Raw genomic sequence first — 25,476 nt, forward strand, 5'->3', positions numbered from 1 at the left:
ATGAATGTGAGCATTTTGTTACCCAGCTTGGATTTATCCTACAAATAACCATTTTCTAACATAACTATGGCCGTATACATAACTTAATGGGATTCTCTGTCACACATAATTCTTTCTCAAGTTCCAGTGTTGGACTTGTTGCTGAATAAAGTCCTTGAATATGGCTCAAGAACTGAGTTAGTGGTGACTTTCATGATTTTTAATTTAATTTTTCCTTAATTCTTAGACTTTTAAAACTTCCTGTAATTCATTATTAGATTTACTGTTTCAAGAGCTTATTTAAAAGGCACCTTAGCTGCAGAAGCAAATCAATATTTACAGTGCATTAGTGCCACAGAGAATTTGAAGCCTTGTGATTAGAGTTCATTGCTGTTTTATCCACTCTTCAAAGAAACCACAGACTTCAAACGGTATCAGCCATCATCCTGAAATCAGTGACATTGCATTGGTCCCATACATACTTCATCTAGTGGTTTAATTATTAAGTTCTTTTCCTTTGATTTGTCTTCTAATATTTTAAAGGATATCCTCTTCAAATCTATAAATTTAAGTAAACCAGAAGATTGCAACCAACAGTATATTGGTAGAAAAATCTGTTCTGTATATGCTGCTTTATTGTTGTTTTAACAGACAGTATAGAAACTGCACTTGAACAGCCTCTCAGAATAGAATTGAAGAATACAGGAGATTTACAGGATATTTACAACTTGTGGTTAACACAGCATGAGTAAGATTTAATTCCTGGATTAATACCTGGTGAGGTATTATCCATTGCCAAGGAACAAACACTCTGTGTTTCTCTCATTCCAGTGATTAAAAAAAAAAAAATAAAAATTACCATCTGTAAATTTCTAGTTTCACACTGGAAATGCGTAGAGGTAGAACACACATCTTTTATATAAAACTTAATTGTGAAGTTTGTTTAGTAATATAAGTCACATTTCCTTATATACGAAACCATTTTCACAAGGAATGGCTAGAATTGATCAAGCTGTATCTTTGTATTGACAGAATTACATTTTTTAGAGAAGTGTTTGATAAATGTCTCAATACATCAACAGCTAGCCTTAATAAAATGAAATGGTCCATACTAAACGTAGCTCATTAGCAAAGAGATTTTTTAGAGAAAATCTTCTAATTAGTGTCCTCTTTAGAACATTAATATTTGGGAAATCTGTTGCATAGTCAACTTTGTGTATTGTGAAACGTCTCTGACACTTAACATGATTCAAACTAATGCAGTTAGAATTCTTCTCTCTTTTCCAGAATTAGTGACTTCCATTTTCTTACTTTATTTCTTGGTTGGAAATTCAGCTTCTCCTCTTACAGAAGTTCACTGAACTGAACTTTTGTTAAGTAATTTGAAGAAAGAGTGTAAAAAAGAAGAACATTTTGCATTCGCTGTGCTTATATATATAGATGTAGGAGCATAAGGAGTAAGTGAACTCATGTTTGAAAATTATAGTTCCCTGTTGTAGGGTGGGTAGCTAAGGCAAGCAGGATAATATGCATGGGCTGCTGCTTGGAACAAATATAGATTGCTATTTTTCTTAAGTGGCACACTCATAGCACAGACCTTCTTTCTTGACCAGGCTAATCCAATAAATGAGAGTGTATGTTCGGAGCTAAGCCAGAAGCACAGCCACTGCTGTTAATGGGTCACTTCATTATGCTCTGTGCTGCTGTTGCCAGTCACCACAGCTGTGGCACCTTTGTTATATAGATCTCTGGTGATTTGATAGTGTACTTTTATTATGTTTACTATCTAGTGGGAAATGAGGAGCTTTGCCTTCAGCTGCTCTGTGAAACTTGAAGTAGTTGAAGACAAAGCAATCAAAGAAAAACTCTCAGTTATGAGTTTTATTAGTATAGGCTGAGAAATCAAACTGTATGTAGAATTTGACTCAGATATATACAAATAATTTTCTCCATAATTAATGTGATCTTTCCTGAAATATTATTTTATTTACTCCTTGTTGCATTATACTCTTATAAATGTATTTATAAAATAGAATTCTTTGCTGGAAACTAACTCTTGTGAGCATCTTTGTAATGAAAATGAAAAAAAAAATTCAGAGGAAATGGAAGTAATACAGTATTTGTCGGGAAAAAAAAACAACACTAATTAATCCTCTGTTATCCTTGATTACCACGTTTGACTTGAAATAAAACAACTGATGTTTTGCCACGTACCACTTCTGCATATCTCAGCAGTATGATTCCTAATTCTTCCAAAAAACGCCAGCCATGCATATTTTTTCTTTTTTTTTCTGTAGCATGATCGACCATATTCCTCTGTGACTCTATAATGCTATATAAAATAAGATTTTGTATTTTAATATTGTTGTATGAAGCTTTGATATAAAAACATTGTAAAGCTTAAGACTAGTCGCTTTTCAGACTGCTGCCACTGTTTTCTGCTGGTACTGGGAGATGTGAACCTTCAGCTTCTCCGGGAAATATTCGATCATGGCTGAAAAATAGTCCTGGTTATCATTCTCAGATGTTGGCTATTGTGCCTTTCCCAGTGACTCTGCCATAGTTTTCACCTTTTTTTGCTTTGCATTCAAGATTCTCAGTGCAGCAGTAAAGAGAAATAAAACTGATAAATCGCATCGCCTCCTTTTTGGTGCTGAGTGGGAGAGTGCTAAGAGGTCACAAACACAGGCAGTGAAACTTCTGTTTGGGCACAGACGCTACATATGTGTGGATATTCATTGTAAGATAATAAATGAAATTGGAAAAATGAAGTTGTATTTCAAGAAAAACTAATGCGTCATCAAAGTTTCCAAAACTTTGACCTCCACATATGTTACAAATCCCTTTCTATTTCTGTCTACCTGCCTGTTGCATTGCTTATTACTAATGAAATCTTTTTCTCCTGTCAGTTATACTAGTTGGAAAGCTAAGGGAAATGGGATAAATCAGCACAGATCTTGTTTCAGTTATCAGGAGAAGGAAGAGCGCAGAGCAGAAATCGATCACTTCCTTGCATTCTGAGAAAAGAACAGAATGGATGCTTCCAAATGAGAGGAGGCTGCCTTTCCCTGCAGAGAGGCTGCTCTGCCACCTCTTGCTTGCTCTGGCTGGCAGTGCCCTCACTACAAGCATGTTGATGCAGGAAGTCTGAGTCCACTCCTGGTTTTAGCATGACTGTTAGTCTACTTGCTCTTTGTGTACTTAAGTCAGTTGTTCAAGGTTAGGTGGTTTTTATGTTTTACACAGCAACCAACAGATGGTAGCGATACCATTTTTGTACTTATCAAACCAAAGAGCTATACTAGGTTAAGAGTTTTGTTTGTCCCTCATTTTCTTCTCATGTGGTCAAGCAGTGAGACTATGGTTTTAAAAGCAATTGACCTTGTCCTTGAGGAACTATGCTGAGGTCAATAGCTGCTCACTCTACAATATCACATCTGGCCAAAACCGCCCATCCAGAGCTTGAAAAAAAAAATATTCTGATGTGAAAAACATTTTAAATCTAGTCAGTGTTTATTTACTGTCTGTTTCATTCTTCAGATATGCCTCTTCATGTACGGCGGAGTAGTGACCCTGCACTGATTGGCCTCTCAACCTCTGTAAGTGATACAAATTTTTCTTCAGAAGAGCCTTCACGGAAAAACCCTACAAGGTGGTCCACAACAGCAGGCTTTCTCAAGCAGAACACCTCTGGTGTACCCACTACACATGACAGAAAGGTATATTTTGGTACACTTCTGTACCCCTCTTCATTCAATAAATGTGAAATGTGCATACATTTTGACTTTTTTTGTCCTCCTCTTAATGGGTTAACCTTTATTTTCAGACCTTGTCCAACCACACTATCAGCAGAACACTGTGCCAGTTGCATATGTACCTTTTGAGGAAGCCTGTAGTGACACCCACAGCAGCATTACAAATGTTTGATTTCACCATTAATTGCCATTAAAACTCTGATTACTCCTTATTCTGCTAAATAGGACCTAAATACCATCACACGTTTTCTTTGACTGCAGATAGATGGTGTCTATAATGATTTCTACTGATCTCTGTAGAGGTCCTAATGTCAGTGAATAATCTGCGTGCCTACAGCTAGTCTGGCTCTGTCTTTCTGACATACCAATGCTTGTTTTCATTTTCCAAGTCAAGTAATGCAAAACAAAAATTACAAATGCTATTTCTCTTTGTTAATGCTATTAAAACCAAAACAGTTAACTTTATGCCTGTTATTCGCTTCCTGGCCTCAGTATCTCTGCCTGCAGTCTTTTTTCAGTTAAGAAGAAACTTTAAAGAAAAAAATAATTCCAGTGAGTCATTTCTATAGAAAGTTGCACTTTTGGTTGCCATTCTGACTGCACAGCACAAAATCCTGTCAGAAAAGAAGTAGCTTATGATAGTTATAATATAAACACAACCCAAAAACGTGCAGCCAGGACTCCCAAACTCCAGATGAAGAAGTCTTTATGTACTGCTAATGAACTCACCTATCTTCCAAGGGATTTTGATTATTTCAAAAACAAGGTATTGAGGCCCACATTCTTACAAAGGCTTCTGTTTATCGTAGTATCTTTAGGTTTCTCCTTGATCAGAATGTCAGGTAGGTAAAGGCATATTTTCACTTGTGCTGATATGACACACAAGTGTGTGTTGTTTTGAAAGTATTTTATAGTATTCTGATTTAGAGAAGAAAAGTGATAATCTAATCCCTTTGAAGTGTTACTATTTTCAGTTAATTTTTCTGAAATGATAATGAAACTGCACTTCATTACTCCACTAGCACAGATATTGGAGAGCCATACATGCATAATCAGATTTCTTTTAGCATGTGAAGTTAGCAGAAATTGGAGAGAATTGAACAGCAGCTGATCTTTCACACTCGTGTTCTTGCATCATTAGTTGTTCATTATGTACTTGCTCTTGATTTTCATGAAAATATTTGATGTCTACTGAAGCATGGTGACCAAAATGGAAAGGAATATGTGTGATCTCATGTTGTGATGGGAAGCTAGCAGCAAAGGAACATTAAATCCCGAAAATGGTGGAGAACTAATGTACATTTGTTAGCAATACAGATACTGTTAATTTTTTTACTAGTCTTTTATTTTACATACTGTATACGTCAGTTCTTCAAATAGAACAGATTGCTGAGTAGGTTATTTTTAATAGATAAGATGCAGTAAACAACTGCAATTGAATAATAATTGCTTGTACACCATATGTTATGAATTAATACTGAGTGAATTCATACTACGTTGTTTGTGTTGCCAGCATCGATTTCTTCATGTGAATCAAGATATATTAGTGAATTTTATTTCTCTTAGTAATTGATATCAATAATTCTCCTCTCATATCCCAGTACTAGCAGCAAATTTATTTGCATTGTTATTCTAAAATTCATTATTTCCTCTGCAGTTAAAGTATCTATCTCTGACCAAAGGACTAACATTGAATTTTTGAAATATATTTAGGTTATTTGAACTATAACTACTACTCAGTACTATTTGTTTTCTTAAGCTACTCAGATAACAAAACGAGATGGGTGTGCTTTGTTTCAGACTGTTTCACTGATTATAGATGACACAGACATTTCAAGCAAAGCACTGAGAACAATCTTAATTTTCTGCTCTGTGCATTGGGCTTGAGCACCCATATATCTTTTGTGGGCGGTTGGCACTATGTAATGTTTTCACTGCATTTCCTTTTCTTGACAGCACAAGAACATATGTTCTTGGGTTGAGATTTGCAGCACAGTTGTAGGTTAGCAACTTTACCCCAGCAATATCTATGTGTCTCTCACAGAAACAAGAAAAGGGTTTCTGGGAGAGCTGCCAAAAGCTTCATCCACCTACTGACTCTAAGAAGCGACATTACTTTCAGCCCGTCACCTCTAAAGAGGAATAATTGACAGGTAGAAACTCTGTCCAATTTTTGGAGTAATTAGCAGAGAGAAGCTGCATGTATCTGGCAGAAGGGATTTATTTCTCAGGGGCAAGTGAGAGAAGACTCCTCACTGGTGTTTATTTCATTTTGGGTAAGAACAATTTGAAATGGCAGGAAAATGGGCAGATGCCCAAGATTAGATGAAATTAAGAGGAGAGAGTGCTGCCATGCATTGAAGGCTGTGAAGAGCCAGGACATATGCCAGTAGTTCTGGGCACATGAAAAGAGAAAAGGGTAGTGGGAAAGAAGAAAAATATGGGAGATTTGGAGGATCCTGTTGGTGAACTTAAAGTGCCTTTACGTATTAGGATGGAAGTGATCTCTCATTTGTTTTTCATATTCCTTTATTGAAAAGAAACATGTTTATTGTTATGATATCCCTGTACTCTGTGCTTCCTTTGAATTGGAATTTTGACTTTTTCTATTTTCTGTTTTGTCCAGCTGTACTTACACCTTGTAAGAGCAACTTGAAACCATACATTGATGCTTTCTATCCAATAGTACTCATGTATTTGAAGAATTATCATTATTATTGTTTTTTTACAAGTTATTGTAATATTGGAGACTGTTGTCAGCTAGGTAATTCCTGACCTCTTCCTTCTGTGTTCTCCTGAGAGGTCTCAACAAAATGATTAAGTCTCCTCCTTTGTGCAGGTATTTACAAAGTTAGCTCATTATCATCAACCGTTTTCTTAGGTAAATTCAGTTCTCAGGATTCTTTTAAAGGTTAATATTAAAATGACTTTCAAACAGAATTTTGTGATCGAGACGTATCTGTATTACATAGTGATTCAGGGCTTGACTTAATCATGTTTCTTGCTTCCTTGAGCCATTCTAATGAAACAAGAAATCTCCTAGTAAAATATCTTCTCAAAGGCCTGCAGAGATACCTGATTTGCAAGCTGTAATTTTGTTTGAATTTTATTGAACTATACAGTTGAACAGATTGTATGCAGCTCAAGTGCACCAGACGTGGTTCCTTCCATCACAGTAGAATATTTTTTGATGTTCTTTTCTTTTCTGAATAGCTGTTAATTTAGCTCACAGTCTTAATAATGCAGTACGAAAGCCGACTGACTTAAGTAGCTGCCCTTAAAACATGAGCTGCACTAATGAAAATCAGGTTTCCTTTCCCTTAGATGTTTGTGTTAGTGTACAAAAAACATAAATGCAACAACTAGATATGTTTTCTCTCATAATGACTGTGAGTTAATTATCCCCTTTCTTTTTTAATTTGCACCTGTGTTTGTGATGAAGAGTTGCGTATTATTACAAATTACTTATTTGCTTATCTAGTTAACCTGTCTTGCTTAAGACAGGGATATAGCATGGCTACCTGCCTTATGAAAAATTTCCCATGAGTTTGATTCATGTATTGTTGCATCTGAGATAATAGCACTGGTATAGCATAAAGAGGCAATAATGTACACTGAGAGAGAGCAATGGGAGAGAAAAATGATTGTGCACGGGCTTCTGTGCCTCTCTCGCTCCAGGATTCACCCACCTGGAGCAAAGCAAATGGCATGCAACATGCTCTGCAGGGTGGACCATCAACGCAGCTGAATATACTTGTCACATCACTTTTTTTCCTCTTTTTGCCTTTGCCATTTAGTTAGCAGCCAGTTTTTTTGTTTGTTTGTTTATATAGGTTTCCCACATCTATATTATAAGAATAGCCATGCCTTGTTCGTGTAACTTCTTTTAGGATATTCTTTCTTCCTGCTTGGAAGCCTTATCTTTATGGGCTCCATAAACTGCAGAAAAAGAAGTTTAAGCCATGTAAGAGTGACCTAAATCTCATGTAGTGTCAAATCCCTTAACTATAAAGCATTGTGTTTCTCACCATCCCCTCTTGCAGAAATTTTTATTTTGTATTGGCTTGAGAAAGATAAATACACATATTCAAATTATCGCACTGAATTTTTTTTCTTGTGAAAGATGCAATGCCTCTAAGTCTCTTTATAAATGGAATACAATTTTTTTTTTCTTTAGTCACAGTAGGGAAAAAGCATGCGTGCATTATATGAGATGTATATACCAAACAAAAACGATTTGTCCATGTCAAGATTCAAAGTGAAAATTAGTTTCATTTAGCTTTGACTCATTTTAAAGCTGGCTTAGTGAAATTTTTCTCTATTGCTTTTGCCAAAGGTGTGTTATTGCAATAGATTTTAGCTATAATTCAGAGGATTGAAGTTTCCTGTATTAAAGCAGTGTATGAATTTCATTTTATAGCCAAGGAATCTGACTTACTGTCTGGAAAGTAATTAGACCAAGTAGGAAAAATTATGGACTAAAAGATATCATTCTGGGAACAAGCTTATTTCTTTTTTGTGAGATTCACAGATTTTGTCATTTCAGATGTGATTGCACGTAGAAAAAGAGGAAGGAAAAATGAGAGAGTTATTTACAAATACTGAAATAGTGTTTTAATGCAGAAAATGTTACTGTGGGAGAGAGAGGAATGGATATTTAAAAAACAAACAAAGTTATGTGCACTACTTTTCTTTGCAATAGAAAATTATTGCTGGTAGCTTGTCATGTGATGATAAAATAGTTTAGAGCAAATGCACCCAGAGAGTATGCAACAACATGAACAATGTGTGTTATTTTTGTCCTGGATTGTGTGTAAAATTCATGGCTTTCATAGGATCATAGAATAGGTGAGGTTGGAAGATACTGCTTGAGGTCATCTAGTTCAGCCACTCTGCTCAAGGCAGGGTCAGTCAGAGCAGATTGCTCAGGTCTGTGTCCAGGTTTTGTATACATGTATCTCCAAGGATGAAGACTGCACCACCTCCCTGGGCAACCTCTTCCAGTGTTTGGTCACCCTTATGGATATACTTGTATTTATACATACCTGTTGATTCCTGTTACTTTACTGCTTACCTCTGAGAAGAATCTGACTTTCTGTACAGAGTAGTAGCAAGTAATATTTTAGTACTGTAAGAATTAAAATCTCAATGGAAAAACTCAGCATTTCTGATTTCCAAAAAGTGAAAACAAAACCAGCGTTTCTTACCATCAGCAGCATGTTGAGAATGGGAGATATAAAATGAAAAATCCTGGTCTGGTGCACAGAGAGATAACAGAAAATGTATATCACTGGATTTTGTGCTCTACTGTTTGCTGAGTGCTGCATATGCGGAAGGATTCAGGATGGAAGGATAGAAAAGTCAGTCATGAATTGCTAAGAAGCAGGGAAAAAGCCAGTAATAAAAATAAACAATCCAAAGTGAAATTACAATTTCCTTAATCTCTTGTTCTTTTACCTTTTTTTTTCCTTTCTTTTTTTTCTTCTTTCTGTGAGATATCCGTTTGTGAAAGCCCACCTATCAAATTTCCTTTCTGTCCCTCAGAAGATTATTAGTGCATGATTCTAGAGAGATCTGAGAACTTGTGCTTTTTTTTTGCAGTTTGCTCTGTGGCTGAGCTCTGTGTTGATCACTCTCAATCTCTGTTCTTCATCAGTAAAGTGGGAAGAATAAGTAATTTTCTTCCAGTACTTTGCTACCCCATCTCTGTGTGATGGGCTTTGGGTGAGCAGTGTCTGGTCTGCAGGTGAGAGAACACAGTGCTGTACCATGAGCTATGAATACTAAAGAGGATCTGAGTGATCGAGTGTCTTCCTAGTGAAGGAGGAGTGTTGGAACATGCACAAGATGTTTATATTTTCACTTCAGTAGCAGTGGTGTACGGCATTTTTCAGAGAGGTGATGAAAGCTATGCTGAAGGCACGGACATCTCAAGTACAGAAAGATTTAAGTTCTAATGAATGGCTGACTTTTTCTCTGCCATTCATCTAAGTGTACACATGCTTGTAAATTTCCATGTTTAAATGTTCATCTCTATTTCTTTTAATTTTTTATGTTACTGTAGCACTCTGTGGGCTTGAGGATAAAAAAATTTCATGGGCCTGAAATAGTAGCTTGATGAAAGATTGAATAACAAAAGATAAAAAAAATTGGGTTGGGAGTTCAGGTTTAGTCATTTTATTTTTAAGTTTTATAGATTAGAGATGCACGTAGGTTTTCACTGGGGACAGTTTTCATCTATTTAGTTGTAACCCAGAACTGTGTATTTAAACTGCATTTGCAGTATATACAAAGACTTTCTGCAGATGCATATTCATAAATTTGCCTATCTGCCTTGTTTTCATATTACCAAGGTTGTGTACTGATGCAAAGCAAGTCCGAAGCAAGTCAGTGAAATTCGAAGTACAAGTCACATTGTAGCCTGGGCTTTCCTGCAGTGTCCTGATGTGAGTCTGAGCAGTGCCAGCAGTGATTATTTCAGCCTTTTTTTGCTGCGTTTGTTGTGTTTTTAAATGAATTTAAGTAATACTGCAATGACTATCAGTCATGCAAGAAAAGTAGTCTCAGACTAGTGTGATTGTGGAAGAAATGGTGAACTTCACTGGGTGGAAATTAAAACTAGGACAGCCTACTCACCTACTGGGTTTAGTTCTGGTAGGACTGAATTTGGGTCTGAAACAGATGCTGCTTGTCCTGCCTTGGTAAAGTCCTCAGGAAAGAGTCTGACCGAGGCCTGAAATGATTTTCCAAAGCTGATGAGTCACCTGATCCCACAGAGTTGAGTGCTTTCCTGGGAGTTGAGTCCCCTCTATATATTGTTAAATAGGTCAAACAGTGGTGGTTTTAGTAAGGGCTGATAGGGAAGAGACCAATGGCTGTGGTGTGGGGAGGGCGCAGCTGGTGCACCCAAGCCTTGCTTCAGCCTGCAGGCCTTGCCTTGCTGCTGCCTGGGCACTGCCCCACTGCTTTGGTCAGAAGTCATTGCCCTTCTCTGCTCACCTGTTAAAGCGAGGGAAACAGAAACAGTTAAGTTTTCTTAGCTTGAGAAGCTAGCATGGTTGCCCTGTCCCCTTCATTCTATTTTTGTTGTTGCCCTGCAGGTGCAATTTTCTAGACATGAAAACAACCATTAGAAGCTTTCAAATATTCATTTTAGAGGTATGGCTGCCTTAAAGCATTTACCTGCACTTATCAGGGTAGTACTGGCAAGTTATAAGCTTTGCTTCATCCACACTTCCGTGGCATGTGTCATTCTGTCAGACTGCCTGTCTGTTGTCCTCTGTCACATGGGAACAAAAATGTATTATGGGGAAAATTCCACCTTTCATACCACCACCATCTGTCTCTGATCTCATGGGCCAACACCATAAAATAGGAGGCATTACTTTCAGAGCAGCCCTCATAGCTTTTTTTTTGTGTCTGGAATTTAATTACATGGCTCTCTCAAGAAATCAAAAGAAGAGATGTTAACAGTAAAGATAAACAAACAGCATTACAAATGCTATTTTCATTAAATCCAAGTAGACAGAAAGCGCTGTATAAATTTGGATACAAAATAAAATATCAGTGAAAATGGCAGGGTTGAGCATAATTGCACTATTGCATATAAACAACCATATAGATTGATACATAACTGGATGTAAATAATACTTTTGCATCCTCTACAGTAGCATGGCAAAAAGATGTGGGAACTAAGTGTAAACAAGCGATATCCCTGTACAGATCTTCTTGTGTGGTACTACTGGAACTGTCACTTTTGGGCAAATCTGTATAACTCATCTTCAAGTATTTTTCAATTTTACTTTGGACATTATTTTACTAGCTTTAAAAAAAGTCACAAAGACATTTGAGATATATGCCTATAGTACGCTTAAGTACGCTTTCTAGGAGATGTTCTATAGAGTGAGTGTTTCCTTTTTGTGGGAGAAAAAAAAACAACAAGAAAAAGAATAGTGAGAAGAGGAAACTGCTTTCAAAGTATAATGTGTACAGGAAGCAGAAGTGTTGCTTCATGGCATTTTAAACTAACTGATTCATTTATTTTCCTTTAAAATGATGCTATGAAAAACGTTGTCTTTTTAGCATTGTTTGAAAATGCTCATAGAAGTAAACTCCAGTTTCAGAATTGTAGTTACAAAATATCAACTACCATATGCTATTTTGGTTGTTTAGCATTATGTTTTGTGAGGTGTTATTGTGAGAATAGTAAGAGTGAATTGTTTAAGAAGCTTTTTTTTCCTGTCTCAGTCTGAGAAAAATCAAAGTACCCTGCCTAGTAAGTTTTGGTTTTGCATGTATGCCTGCAAAGGTTGTTACATTTTTTGTTTTCCTTTGTAAACACGAGAGATGGACAGAATGATTTGGATATACGTCACGTTGTTTAATTTATTTTTAACTTACTCCATATTCTTCGGTACTGAATAGCTTCATACAGCACCATATATACAGGAAACTGTCCATTCTTCATGGCCCCAGCTCATTGCTGTTTTTCAAGTCAATCTTTCCTTGTCAATCAAAGGACAGCATAGAATATGAGTTGGAATTGCACAAATTTAGGAATTTCTGAACGTGAAGTGATAGAACTTAGGCATAACATTGGCTTTTAAATTGTCTTTCTCCTCATAAGCGTGTAATGAGCTATTGTTAATGCATATTAAGTTAATGGAGCTACAGGAGGGGTCATTTCTGAACACAAATATTTCTAGATTTTCTAAAGTCATCAAAATGACTGTGGAGTTGTCATTCTTCACATCTATTTCCATTATAAATAAGGAATGCAAATGACCATGTTCTTTATTAGAATATTAGATACTCATCTCCTGTATCTTAAGACAGTTTTTACCAGTTGGCTGGAAATGATCCATGTTGTAGGTCAGAGCCAAGAACAGGCATAAAGCTGAGATATTTCATTAATGCAGGAATCCTCTTTTACTTCTTGGGGAATGGCCTAAGATTAGAGATTCCTGATAGTGGGTGACTGAGACCCAATCCTTGCTGCATGCATTTGATGGTTAAACTGTATCCAGATTATAGTATCCTCATAGGTTGTGTTCTTCAATACATTGCAAAACAAAGTAAGCTTTGAAACTAAAACATAGAATGATAAAACAAACTGAATTTTCTGAGAGGAAAAGGGTGATCGACAAAGCAGTAGTGTCAGATTCTTAAGATATATGGGTGTTTATAAGGAATGAGTTACTTATTGACTGGTACAGTTCCTTTTGAGGAAAACATGAAAGCTGGTATAACTTGTTGATAAAAAGCTGCTGATGAATAGCAAGAATGGATCCAAATCTGACCTCTATGTAAGGGTTTTCTTAGTAAATTTATATATGTACATCACATTACTGGGTTAATTAGTTTCCCATATATAATTATTTTTCCTGTGAAAGAGGCACAATTCATACAGTTTTTTTCTTTTTTTCTATTCTTTTTTTTTCACTTGGTTCACTTGGTCTTATATATTCATTTATTTAAGTTGTAAAGCAACAAAAACCCAGTACAACACAATAAACAAGAGTTTGTTTACTGAAACTTCAGAGGGCATGCAAAAATGAGTGTATATGTATATTACTATTAGTAAACAGAGATTTGTATCAGACAGATCTGTATTTACATAAAAATGCTTTGGTATTGCTGCTTTAGAGTTAGCGCGTGACATCAAACTGACCAGTGTCTAGCATGGACAGAGTGGAGCATAAAAAGAAAGAAGAGCTTTTTTAGTCATTGAGCCAATAAATATATTCACAGACACTTGCCCAGAGTTGGTCAAATGAAATAGTAACTTCAAAGGATTTAACAACATTTCATCTCTCTTCAGCATGGAGGGATCAATCTGAGACTGTCACATGGTATCAAAAGCAAAAAAACAAAAATCCTTTTCCAAAATGTTCTGCATACATGAAAAAAAAATACAGCCAAACATTTTTAGAGCCCCAGATGGTTTCTTGTATTGAAGGTCCTGAACAAGAGGTAAATGACTTGCTGTAGAAATAGCTAAAGGGAAAGCTTGCTAGAGATCTTTGGTTCTCTTTCCAGAGAATTGCCATGAAGAGGTCTTCAACCTCTTTACCTTCTGTTGTATGTCCATATAGAAATAAAACACCAAAAACTCATTACACTTTGCATTAGATATACATAAGGCAAAAGCAAATGAAAAATACGCTACTTCTTCAGTATTTGGAAATTGGTGTAGTGGCAAATGAGGTGGTGGGCAGGGATGTGTCACCATGCGATGTGAAGGACATTCTGATTCTGTTAGTCATGCTGGGAGTCTTTAGTGGTACAAGTGCAGGTTACAGTCACTAATGAGTTTATGCACTGACAGCCAGTAATTAAAGTACACGGATCATAATAATGCATCATTTTATCTGCAAGCTACAAAGTCTTTGATGAGAAGCTTGTTATATATTGCAAATCATCTGAAATTAAAAGCACAGCAAAAGCACTTCACTGTTGTCCCTTTCACCCAAGCCTCCAGCAAAGCCCTGCAGGGACAGAACACTGAACTAAATCTTAAGGAGTTGGATTCAGTATCCTCATTAAAAATACTGCAAAATGCTACTATTAAGTACAGTGGCATTACATAATATAATATATAAATATGGTGATTTGACAGTTTTAGAGTTATACTGATCAATTTTCATTTCAAATATCATAAACTTGCCATTGCCCACAGTCCCCAAAGATGTTTGAGAAAGAACCTTTTTTAAAAATTACTGCATTTAATTGTAACTGATGATGCGTGTCAGTACCAGTCTCAGGAGGGCTTCCAGCTGCAGCTCCAGAAGAAATGAGAATTCCCTGTGTGACCCTGATGGCTTCTGCACTATAAAATCTTCTTTGAATGGTATTAACGTTAAAAGCAGCACACACCTTTCCAGTTGGATGTTTGGTGCAGGCACGCTAATGCCGAATCATGCTGAATGGAAGAAAAATGATCTGGGTTATTCATTGGCATATTTTACAGAATGTATGTTTGTTTGCTTTTGGTGGCAAACAGCTTTGCAGCTGGTTCAGCAACAAAGAAAGGAGTGTGGTGCTTACCTATGGCAGGTTGCTTTTCTAATGTTCTGCTGTTTGGTTAACACCAGCAAAACTGCATATAATTCCAGCCCTGAAGAAGTTTTTTGTTACGTGCTGATAGTAGTGATATTTTGAGCTTTACTGCAAAGCACAACTCTCAGGGGCTGCATCTCTGCCCCTTTCCAGCTTTTGTTTCAGCCATCCAAAAAGTTGATGAGTAACTTTGGATGCCTCCTGTGTAAAAAGAACTGGTGTGCATCACAGCAGGAGAAAGGCAAACTTCTATGAAAGTGGACTACAGCAGAAATATTTTAGTAAATGGGAGGAATATATTCTTCTGGCCAGCACAGACATTACTAGGCATGAACTCCTTGCAGAATTTCTGACAATGTCTTCTGCATCAAACAGAGGCCCGATTTAATATACTCTTAGCATAAATTCATCTGCACTGTGTGCTGTGGCATTTAAGACATTCCACAGCAGGAGGTTCCTGTATAAACTGCAAGCAGTACTGCTATCCTGCATAACTCAGATCAGTGCCATTTAGCAATTGAATGACTGAAGGATACTTCCCTGAACACATCCCTGAATGAGTTTTTATCTTTTTTTCTTTCACTCTTGCAAAAATTTCAACTGTACGTGGCTGGTAGATGCTGCATGGAGGGAGAGCTTTGTGTAGTGTAGATAAAAGAAGTTTGCTTTAAATGTTTGTACTGAAAATTGTAAACAAGAATCAATAGAAAAATGGAATTATCTATGAAATACAAAGTTGCAGAAAACATCTCATTACAGGATGCAAAAATGTCCATTCAGATGGGGTGATGATCTGTCTGATAACAGGTTACCGTCAGATAACAGTAACTCATGCACCAACTGAATGGAGTGTTTTTGTGCATAAAATTATCCTCCTCTATTTCTTTGTCCAGATCTTGATTTTGTTATTATACCTTTTCAAAATTTCAGCAAGAGAAATTGTTGTTTTGGCTGATAGGAACTGTGCTATCTCTGTCTCTGGAGGAGAATGGAATATGAGCAGCATTAGGAAAAAATCAGTGCTGCTTCCTGTCCTTTATGGCTCTGCAGGGGGACAGTTGTACAAAGCATCAGCTTCCACTCTCCCTCTCCTAAGCAAGAGACTGTTTGCTGTGTTCTTAATCACACTGGAAAAGTGGAAAATTTTAATAGTTGAAAGATATGAAATTTTTACTCATTTGTGGGAGGTTAAGCTAATTTATGATGGGGATTTGTTCAGCTAGTTACTTGTGCAGATGTATTTTTACAATATCTTGTGCTGGTTGAATTCAAGCTTTAATATTTTGAAATTGATTATTTCTTTTCTACTACAAAATCTCTTTCAAAAAAAGAACTTGTCATCAAATAAGAAAGCTTAAGTTTAATAAGTAAGGAAAAAACCTGCTCTCATTAAGGAAGCCCTTGAAAATTCTTTTTTATCACAGTTATGCTGAGAGCTCAGTTTCCTAGCAAAATATGTAATAGCTTTACAAGAAATCAAACTGTAAGATGCAATTGTAGGGGAACTGATGCTACAGTCTGTATTTTAGAGTATTGGATGAATACTGCGCTACACAAAATAAATATCGATGGCCTAAATGGGGAAGGAAATACTTATGATGGTGGAATGAAGTACTTGGTAATAAATAAAGTAGAAAGAAGTATTTTACTACCAATGTACACTGATGTTTTTAGGTGGTGGCTTTTTGGTATTTTCTTTTGTTACTTTTTTTTTTTTAATTATTATTATTATTTTTTTTTTAGAGAGATTTTCAAGATTCCTGAAGGCAGTAATATTGTTAAATATGTGGCACTATAACTCTAATTTACTTGCTCAGAAAGGGGTAACAAATAGATATTCCTTCTAAATTGTCAGAATTAAGATAGACAAATATTGACTGGAAAAAAAAAATACTCTGCTTATCCTTATAGTATATTTACTGCTTTTTCTATCTACTTTTTCAAGGCTAAGGAGAATTTCAGTTCCAGATATGCTTTTAATTGGAGGAAATTGTATAAAAGATCAATTTTTCCATTGACTTTGGGCTAAGGGTAACTGCTAATATTAAGGATCTACCTCTTGTGTTTTCATTGGTTTTTAGTGATCAGACTGTGTAAGGATAAAGTACCATTAGAGGCTGAGGAATATGTGCATGTGGGGAAGAAAATTGAAACTGTAACTCACCCACTGAAAAGACTTAAAAATCTGTCTCAGTGTGACACATGTATTTCCATTGGCGCAATCTCTGTCTGCTACAGTTTTACAAATATGGCTGTATTTGTTTACTTTCAGCAAACCAAGTAAACAGAAACAGGGAAAAAACCCTCTTAAATGAGAAAAGCAAGCTTGATAACAAGTTCCAAGTGTTAATTCTTTACTTAATATGTTACTCAATAACATTTAATACTGAGAAGGGGAAAGAAGTGTATCACCAGTTATAATCTTTCCTTATGATGTGGGATGAGAAATTCCAGTTTTGAACTCTCTACCATACTATTCCAGTGGAAAGGAGCATACCTGGAGCAAGGAGACACATTTAACTGTAAAACATACTGACTTGGGGAAATTCTGCATTGGACTTGCATGTTTCTAGGGGGAAGGTGGTATGGTGTGTTTGATTTTTTAAGGAGCTGGGTATTTTGAAAGCTTGATGGAGTACGTACTTGGGAAGTTTGTGCACTAGAGGTTTGAAGTTGGAACAGACCAGTAGTGAAGCCCAAATGGGAGCAACAAACACACTGAAGGCTGTGTTTGGACTTCTCAGGTGCTAAGGAAGGGGAGCTCTTGACATGTAATATCTTTATGTACACACCAAGCAGTCAAGTTGTATGTTCTGGTCCTTAAGACCAGCCAGACCTGCTTTCTCCTTTGTCCTTGTTCTCTTTGTATGATTTTAATAACCAGCTGCATTGATAATGTGCAAGGACTGGTTGTTTTTTTTATAAGATACTTTTTTGTTTCTTTTAAAATAGAAAGATGAAAACTACAGAAGCCTACCACGAGATACTAGTAGCTGGTCTAACCAGTTTCAGAGAGACAATGCTCGTTCATCGTTAAGTGCCAGTCATCCCATGGTGGACAAGTGGCTGGAGAGGCAAGAACAGGTAATATATATGTATATATATATATTACTTTATCAATCTAATCTTCATGCTACAGCAAAATATTACAAAAAGGAAAATTAAAAAAAAAAAGTATATTCTTACGTGATACTGGCTTTCTAAGTGAGATTCAAGTACCAGAAATACACTGACTAAATTTGTTGGGGATTGTGTCTGCTTCCAAAATACTGCGTTAAGACTGAAAATAGACAGCTGCAAATTATTTCATTTTTGAGTCACGCACCTATTTATGTAGTATATGGAGTGCTGCTGTTCTTCACAGCCAACACCAACAGAATTAATTTATTTCAGAATATAATTTTGATAAATATTTTGCAGATGAAAGTTAATAATATTACTACAAAGAAGCCAAGTATGGATCAATTTTGACATTGTGCTTTGAAATATTTTGTTGTTCATACCCTTGCAACATAGATTGATTATAAATTAGAAGAAAGTGGTATCTTGTTTATTTAGTGTACATTTCTATCGCTGATTATTTTGGAGTTTTTTGAAACATTGAATAATTTTGACTCGATTTTTCTTTATTAATAAAGTTGATAGTCCTAGAAGGTGAAAAGACTGAACTTAATATTACATAACAGTCATGTGATGTATTTGTCTCAATTTTTTTCAAGAAATGTCCTGAAATGTACAATGGAAATGCATCTTTATTATGGAGACTGGAGGTATAACAGCAACTCCATGTAAAGAATGATGAATATAAGGGCTATTTCCTTATGTTTCTTCCTTATACAATGTTGAGATTTTGCATTGAGCATAAATGTATAAGGTTTGTATTTTTTTAGCAGTAGGATGTGAAAACAGAATTTATTTTATACAGAAGGAACTCTGCCCTTGGTCCTGGTATTTTTTTCCCCTACATATGCCGTGGCAGGGACCCATGGTGGCAATTTCATTGCTGTTTTTCCCTCAGAGTGGACACAGCTAGCGTGGATGAGTTCAGCTGCTGCCTCTGCACTGAAAGGGGAAGGTCGGTGCCCTGAGCTGGAGGTTCTCCCTGCTGGTGCTGTTTGATGTTTTTGAGGCACGCTTCAAGCGTCATTAGATTTTCGCTGTGGCAGTTAGTAAAGCTGTTGTCTCAGCAAAAGAGGTTGGATTACGAATCTTAATAGTGATCTTCCTGTAGAATGTTGGATACGTGAATATTTTAATACATGGGAATCCATGTTCAAAGAAGTATTACATTTTCTGCTGATTTTGGTCTCTGAATGGCTTACCTAGTTCAATTTATTCACAAATTAGGTAAATGGTAGTCTGAAAGTATATATGTTTTGCTGGCTAACTGGTTGAAATCTGAATTTGCAAGTTTTATATTTTGTTTGAGGAAGTTTTTGGCTTCTGGTCTTTCTTTTTGAAAGAGAGAGGAGGATCCATTCTTTCGATGTGTTCTTTCGAATTTGCCTATACCTTTGCCATTTCATGCCAGCAGGATAATTAATTAAGCTGAAAGCTGTTTAACAGGATATGAACAGGAGGTGAGGATGGGGTGATGCACAGCTCTGCAGAAAGAGAGGGAAAGGCCCAGTGGAGAGTGGAGGAAATGCAGAGAGAAATTCCCTTTGATTCTGGGGTTTGATCCCTAGTATCTTTTCCAGTGTCCTCTGTGGGCTTTTTTTTTTCTTCCCTAACCCCACTGATTTGGCCTTTTGCTTTCGTTTGCTTTTTGTTTAGTTTAGCAGAAATTGAAATTGAATCTGGAAAGCCTGTTAATAACTGAACCAAGAATTTTCAGAACACAATCACGTTCTTGTTCTTTTAAAAAAACAAGTAACAAGTTGTGCGTGTATCCAGTGCCTGTGCTGGAAACTACAAATAGATGAGCTAATTGTGCCGGAGACAAAAGGCCAGTCCTATCTTACTGACCCTGGCTTCAAAGCGTATTACTCATTGAAAAACGTCTTTCAGTTTATAAGCTTTCTGTATTTAGGTTGTGTAAAGCGCTTTTCTTACAACATCATTTGCCTTATCCTCTTTCCTTCTCCCAGCCAAAGCTCTGTATTCAACACCATAGAAATGCTGTCAGTGGAAATGGATAATCTGAGAGCAGATGCAGAAAGGAGAGACTCAAACAAGGAGGTTGCAGTGTAGTTTGCTGACCTGGCAAAGTCAGTTCATTTAGTGACTTCCAGCCCTATTCCTTTATGTACGGCACAGTGTGCATGAGGAGTAGCAGACACAATGTCTGGCCAGAGGTGCTGGGCTGTGCTAAGAAACCAGTTGTGCAGGACTGACAGATTCCAAAAGTGGTGACAGTACTTGTCCAACCTCCCTCTGTGGCTCTGCCGACTAGATAGCAAGTGCTACATTTTTCTTGCAGGCTCCAGAGGCTTGTTGTTAGAAAAGGCTTTCTGGGCTTGGGCTGAATTGCTTCTCTCAAATTTTCCACACCTTCTCCTTTTGAATATAAGGAGAAGAAAAAAACCAACAACTTCAGGATGATCATTGTCGGCTTCTACCATACACGAACATTTACTGGAATTGCACTTTGAGGAGGGAGGGTGTGATGTGCCGAAGTTATTTTTATGTGGGCAATGCCTCATTTCCGATAAGCAGAACCATAGAGCAAACGGTAATCTTGCAACATCACAGCCTGTTCTGCAGATGGAACTGCAAGACACCTCCTTTCTAGGAAATCATTATAGGCTGCTGTAGCAGGGACTAATCAAAGCACAGAATTAGAAATGTTCTAGTAGTTGTTAGAGAAATACTTCTGTAGATTTGTGTAAGTTTTAGTCCCTTAAATGGAGGAATGCTCAGAGCCTGTTAAAATTCCTTGAAGTAATTGCTTTTGCTCCTATCTATTGTGCTTTACTAGGGCTCTACTAAATTGGAGTGATACATCAAAGAAGTGGAAAAGATTAATTCTGCCTCCTGCATCCTTTAAGACGTTCTGTTTGTATATGCTGGTTAGCTACTTCTGCCTGAGGTTTGTTCCCCGTTTAGTTCCAGAGCTCTCCACCTGTCCACAGGGCAAATCGATCAGTGTAATTCCCAGAAAGCTTTGACATTTCTCATGACCATGAAGTCAGTTATGTGAAATTGTTTGTACCTAAGAATCACCTTACTACCATAAAATCAAATATCCAGAGACCATTTTAAAATAACTTTAGAAAGGTAAACCCTGCTTTTTTTTTTTTTTTTTTTTTTTTTTTTTTTACTGCTTCACTCAGTAATTTCACTCATTCTGTTTTGTAGATCGGGGTACTAGTGACAACATTTGTGAGCTTTAACTTAATTCTCAAATATTTTAGGAAAAGAAAAAGTTATTTTTGTTCTTTTCCTTCCCCTCCACAATTTTTTTCTTTGCCTTCCCCTCCACTATTTTTTCTCCCACAGCAACCAAGCTTTGAGGGATGACTTTGAGATATCTTATTTCCTTCCAAATGTATTCAACTACATGGTAATGCCACTTTCATTTGAGAAATTTTCTTTTTTTCTGAGCTCACCTAAAGACTTGCTCAAGGTCTGATCAAATCTGGAGTAATGCTGTTTTATAATAGAGAGACATGAAAAGGGAACATAAGAAAGAGTTAAACTTTTCACCAATTTCTGAAGTTTAAATATACAGAACGCTTCTCTTGTGTGGTCATTTTAGTTTCATTAGTCAAATGTTGAAACTGTTAGCAACCAAGAAAACTTGAACTGAAATAGTATATTCGGTGCTCTACTGCAGAAGCCTGTTTTGCAGAAGGATTAAGAGCACCCTGCTGTTCTCAGTACTGGGAAAAGGGGCAAGAACAGCAGGAAAGGGAAATTCTACATCTACCCTGCTTCATTTGGAAGCAGTTAATCAGATTTCCAAATATAAAGAGATTTGTTCAATTAAACTTGTGCATAAATATATATGTATTTGATGTATATCTGTACATATGTGTACTTGCCAGTGAATGAGAGCAAGGCAGGAAATGAAGTGAAATTTCATGCCTATTACTGAAGAACAGGTCTGATGCCTAAAATCCCCATAGCTTCCAAGTAGCAACCAAAGCCAGAGATGAAAGCAACTAAATTGTATCCTGAAATGGGAAGAGAAGTGTTTACTACTGCTATCCTCTTGAGCAGAAATTTGCTGTGCAGAACACTCTCAGTAAGTTGTTTGTGACATCCATCCAGTGATCTTATACAGTTTCTCAGGTTCCTTTCTCAACAATGAGATCAGACATTCAAATAGTATGCGGTTTTATATCTCCATCTACAGAGTATCTGCCTTCAGCTGTTATTTTCAGCAAAATAAGGCTTGCTTTTAATGTGATTGAATAGACTCTCTAAAAACATTCAGATGGTATAAATTAGTGCATTTCAGAACTATCTGTTGAAAAAGGAAAATCGGAGCTTTAGAGATAGATCGGTGAATTTGAATAATTAATTTTCTTTGGATTCTTATGCTGCATCTTAACCATGTTGTCAAATTTTTCAACAAAAGCCCTACTTCTATTTTCTGTTTTAATATGCGGATAGAAGGTAGAAATGTAGGCTTTTTTTTTTTTCTTTTTAGTTCTGAATGTTATATAGGGTTATAGCTAATGCATATAATCATCTTTGTTTTCACTCATGTGCCTCTTTTCTGTTTGTCATTCTCTGACAGCTGTATTTTTATTTATTTATTTCTCCACTATTTCTGTAACTATACAACATCAAGGTCTGCAATTTCTGTGCTTCATGAACGGAACATGGAGAGGCTTGTGGGGCTGCAGGCTGTTCTTTGCCTCAAACGTACAGATAGAAACTTCAGGGAAAAATATCATCGTTAGGAATTCTGCTAATTTAAGACTTGGTAAAAGGATTAGTCAGATTTTAGTCTTAATTTCTTATCTGCTGTTCTGTGCAATGCCAAGGTGGAGTCTCATTGCTTTCTTTCCTATCGAGTACATAATTTTGCAGTTTGTCCCTTGTGATACCCTTAATGAATATAGAACAATAACAACAAATAAAATGTAAAACAGAAGCATGGTTGTAAAACTTGTCATATTCAATAGAACACACTACTGCCACAAAGATAGATATGTTCAAAGCTCCAGGCCTAATAAAGGAGCCTGTCTCTCTTTTGGGGAGAGAGTTGAAATCTTCACTGAGTGACCAGGTCCAGCCAGGAGGCAGTGAGCAGAGCCCATCTTTCTCATGTGGCTTATTGTATCTCTGCAGCAGAGCTATAGGTGATGGACAAGAAAGGCTGTACTTGGCATGTGACACTGAATTAAATATTAGGCCATAGCTGTAACTATGGGCAGGTAGAATTAGTGGCCAGCAGTGATATTGTATGTGAGTCGAAGAGCTGATCAGGCCTCAAGGTGCCCCTGCAAAAGTTTAGTCTACATAGTCACGCATCCATATGCAAATTCAGCATTTTTACTACATCAGACGGATTCTTGGCAATTGTTTCTTTTCTCTTGTGTATCATGAAGAAGGTGGAAAACTTGATTTGGCTCAAGATTATTTTCTGTTAGCTGATGCTACTATAGGTAAATAGGTACCTCCTCCTCCCCTTTATTTTCATACATTTGCATGATGTTAAGTACTTTAGCTCAGGAGCTAAAAGCCCCAGCTGAAATATAAGCTGAAAGTGCTTGCTTGGCTCCCACACCGTAAGCACAAGAGGGGTGCTTATATGTTAGCTAGGGCAGCAGCTGCATCTACCTCTGGACCAGTGAAATGCCTCACCTGGCTGCCAAAGAGCACCTTGATTTCTTGAAGCCATGTTTAAACAAATTAATGTAATTATATGTATGTATGACGGTTATGTTATAAAATACATTACAATATGATGTGATGTAATTAAGATAACATAATATAAACATTATAACATAACTGTTTTGACTAATCAGACCTTTGGGATGCTTTATGATGCTTTTGACTTCACAGAAGAATATGATATTAGGTACTGCTAGTCCTTGTATGACCACACACAAAAATTCTTACTCTGTTGAATTTTTCGATATTCTCTTCCAATTATTATTACTATTATTGTTAACATAGTAATCATCATTATTATAATAATCATCATTATTACATCAGAAAACATTACTGTGCAAAATAAACTCCAAAATGAGAAACCTGTATTCAGCTGTTTACATTTTGAGAACCTGCAGAAATATCCCTGGTTCTCTGCTGTTCAGTAGCAGAGTCTCAAGTCTGTCTCAAGTCAAAGTGTATATGAGGACAGCCAATGAGCTTCCAGACTGGACCCTTCTGAGCTACTTCCATGGCTTCAGTTCCAGATTACTTTATTTCACTATCTAAAAGCCATCTAACTGTTTTCCTGCTGGAATATGTTGTCATGTACTCTGGATTCAGAAAAATCTCTGCATACTGCATGTAGCTTAGACATGAGTATACTAATGCACGTATTTATATTTTCTAAATGCATATGTAACTACAGAAAAAGAAACATTAAATAGAAAGGCCCATCTTCATAATAACACATCAGCAGGTACAGAGTTAAAATTTCAAATTTGAAACTATAGTATTTGTACTGGTTTTAAGAAAATACTGACATGGAATTTAGAAATCTGTACATTTTTATGCAAAATGGACATTTATGGATGTGATCTTAATTGTATATTTTGGAAAAGAGTTTCTTTTTCTTATTTGTCTTGGAGTTATGAACAGCCTTGAAGTTATTTTTTAGTGCTGAGCATTTCAGTTTATATGAGATAGGATGTTGGAATAAACAGCTTTATTGCTTGGGGACAGCTGTAGTAGTGCTGCTTTTATAAACAGTATTTCATGCTGGCATCTATCTTGTTCTCCTTCAAAAATAATCTGTCATTTCATACTGTGTATTAAATAGGCGAGACAGTTTTGGGGCTACAGCCTGTGCTCAGTTATGTGCTGCTGTGTAGATATTAATGCAGTGGCAGAATGTAGTTGTGTATGTGGAGAGAAAATAGTATTTTGCAATTAAATATGTATATACGTATATATAGAAGAGTTCATTTTACAAAATAAAACAAATGGAACAACAACAACAACTAGTGGATTTCAATGATTAGTAGAAAAAACATGCAGCACATCCAGGTGTGTATCATTAATGGTCAATCTTATAGACATGGACATACATAGGAGTGTAGATGGACTAGGCTGAAGTCTAAACATGATCTCTGTTCTGCAGAGCCCTTCTGAAGAGCACTGGCCTTTTTAGGGTAGCTGTTAACCTTGCACTGCGGTTTTCCTGCCCTTTTGGACCAAAGTATTTAAGTAATCATGTTGTTATAGTAATTAATGGTAACTAAGTTTTGGTGCCATGGATGGTATGTCATACTCTTAAATTACATGCAGATTCTCTAAGAAGCTTTAAATAAATTATTGCTGTTATTTTTCCTATCTTTTCCAAAATACTTTGCAGCACAGTACCACCTCTGGCTCTCGACTGCTGTCTGCTTCTGATAGCAGGTCAATTAAGGACATCTGAAAGTGTCCCGCTGTGTACAGAAGAGCGTTTCATCCAAGGAATGTTTGAGATCTTCATCCTCTGCTTTTAAAAACTTGTTTTCCCATTCTTTCATTACATTGTGGAGGAGCTTTATCTTCTACTATGTTTTCTTTTTAGCGCAGCCATACACGTTGTTGTATCCCAGCTAGCTGT

At 36.5% G+C, this 25,476-nt stretch overlaps 1 protein-coding gene across 12 annotated transcripts in view; it reads left to right on the forward strand.

The window, feature by feature from the left end:
- The window catches only part of PARD3 (par-3 family cell polarity regulator), a 434,123-nt gene that overhangs the window by 166,921 nt on the left and 241,726 nt on the right, over nucleotides 1-25,476 (forward strand). For 11 of the 12 annotated variants that reach the window (XM_085227074.1, XM_085227084.1, XM_085227082.1 and 8 more), the window contains exons 4-5: nucleotides 3,520-3,698; nucleotides 17,745-17,876. In XM_085227074.1, coding sequence (XP_085083200.1) covers nucleotides 3,520-3,698; nucleotides 17,745-17,876 — 311 coding nt within the window. The remainder of the gene's footprint in view (nucleotides 1-3,519; nucleotides 3,699-17,744; nucleotides 17,877-25,476) is intronic. The other variant, XM_085227083.1, reaches the window with a different exon arrangement.

Source organism: Meleagris gallopavo, chromosome 6 (genome assembly GCF_905368555.1).
Source record: "Meleagris gallopavo chromosome 6, MGAL_WU_HG_1.1, whole genome shotgun sequence".
Lineage (NCBI taxonomy): Eukaryota > Metazoa > Chordata > Aves > Galliformes > Phasianidae > Meleagris > Meleagris gallopavo.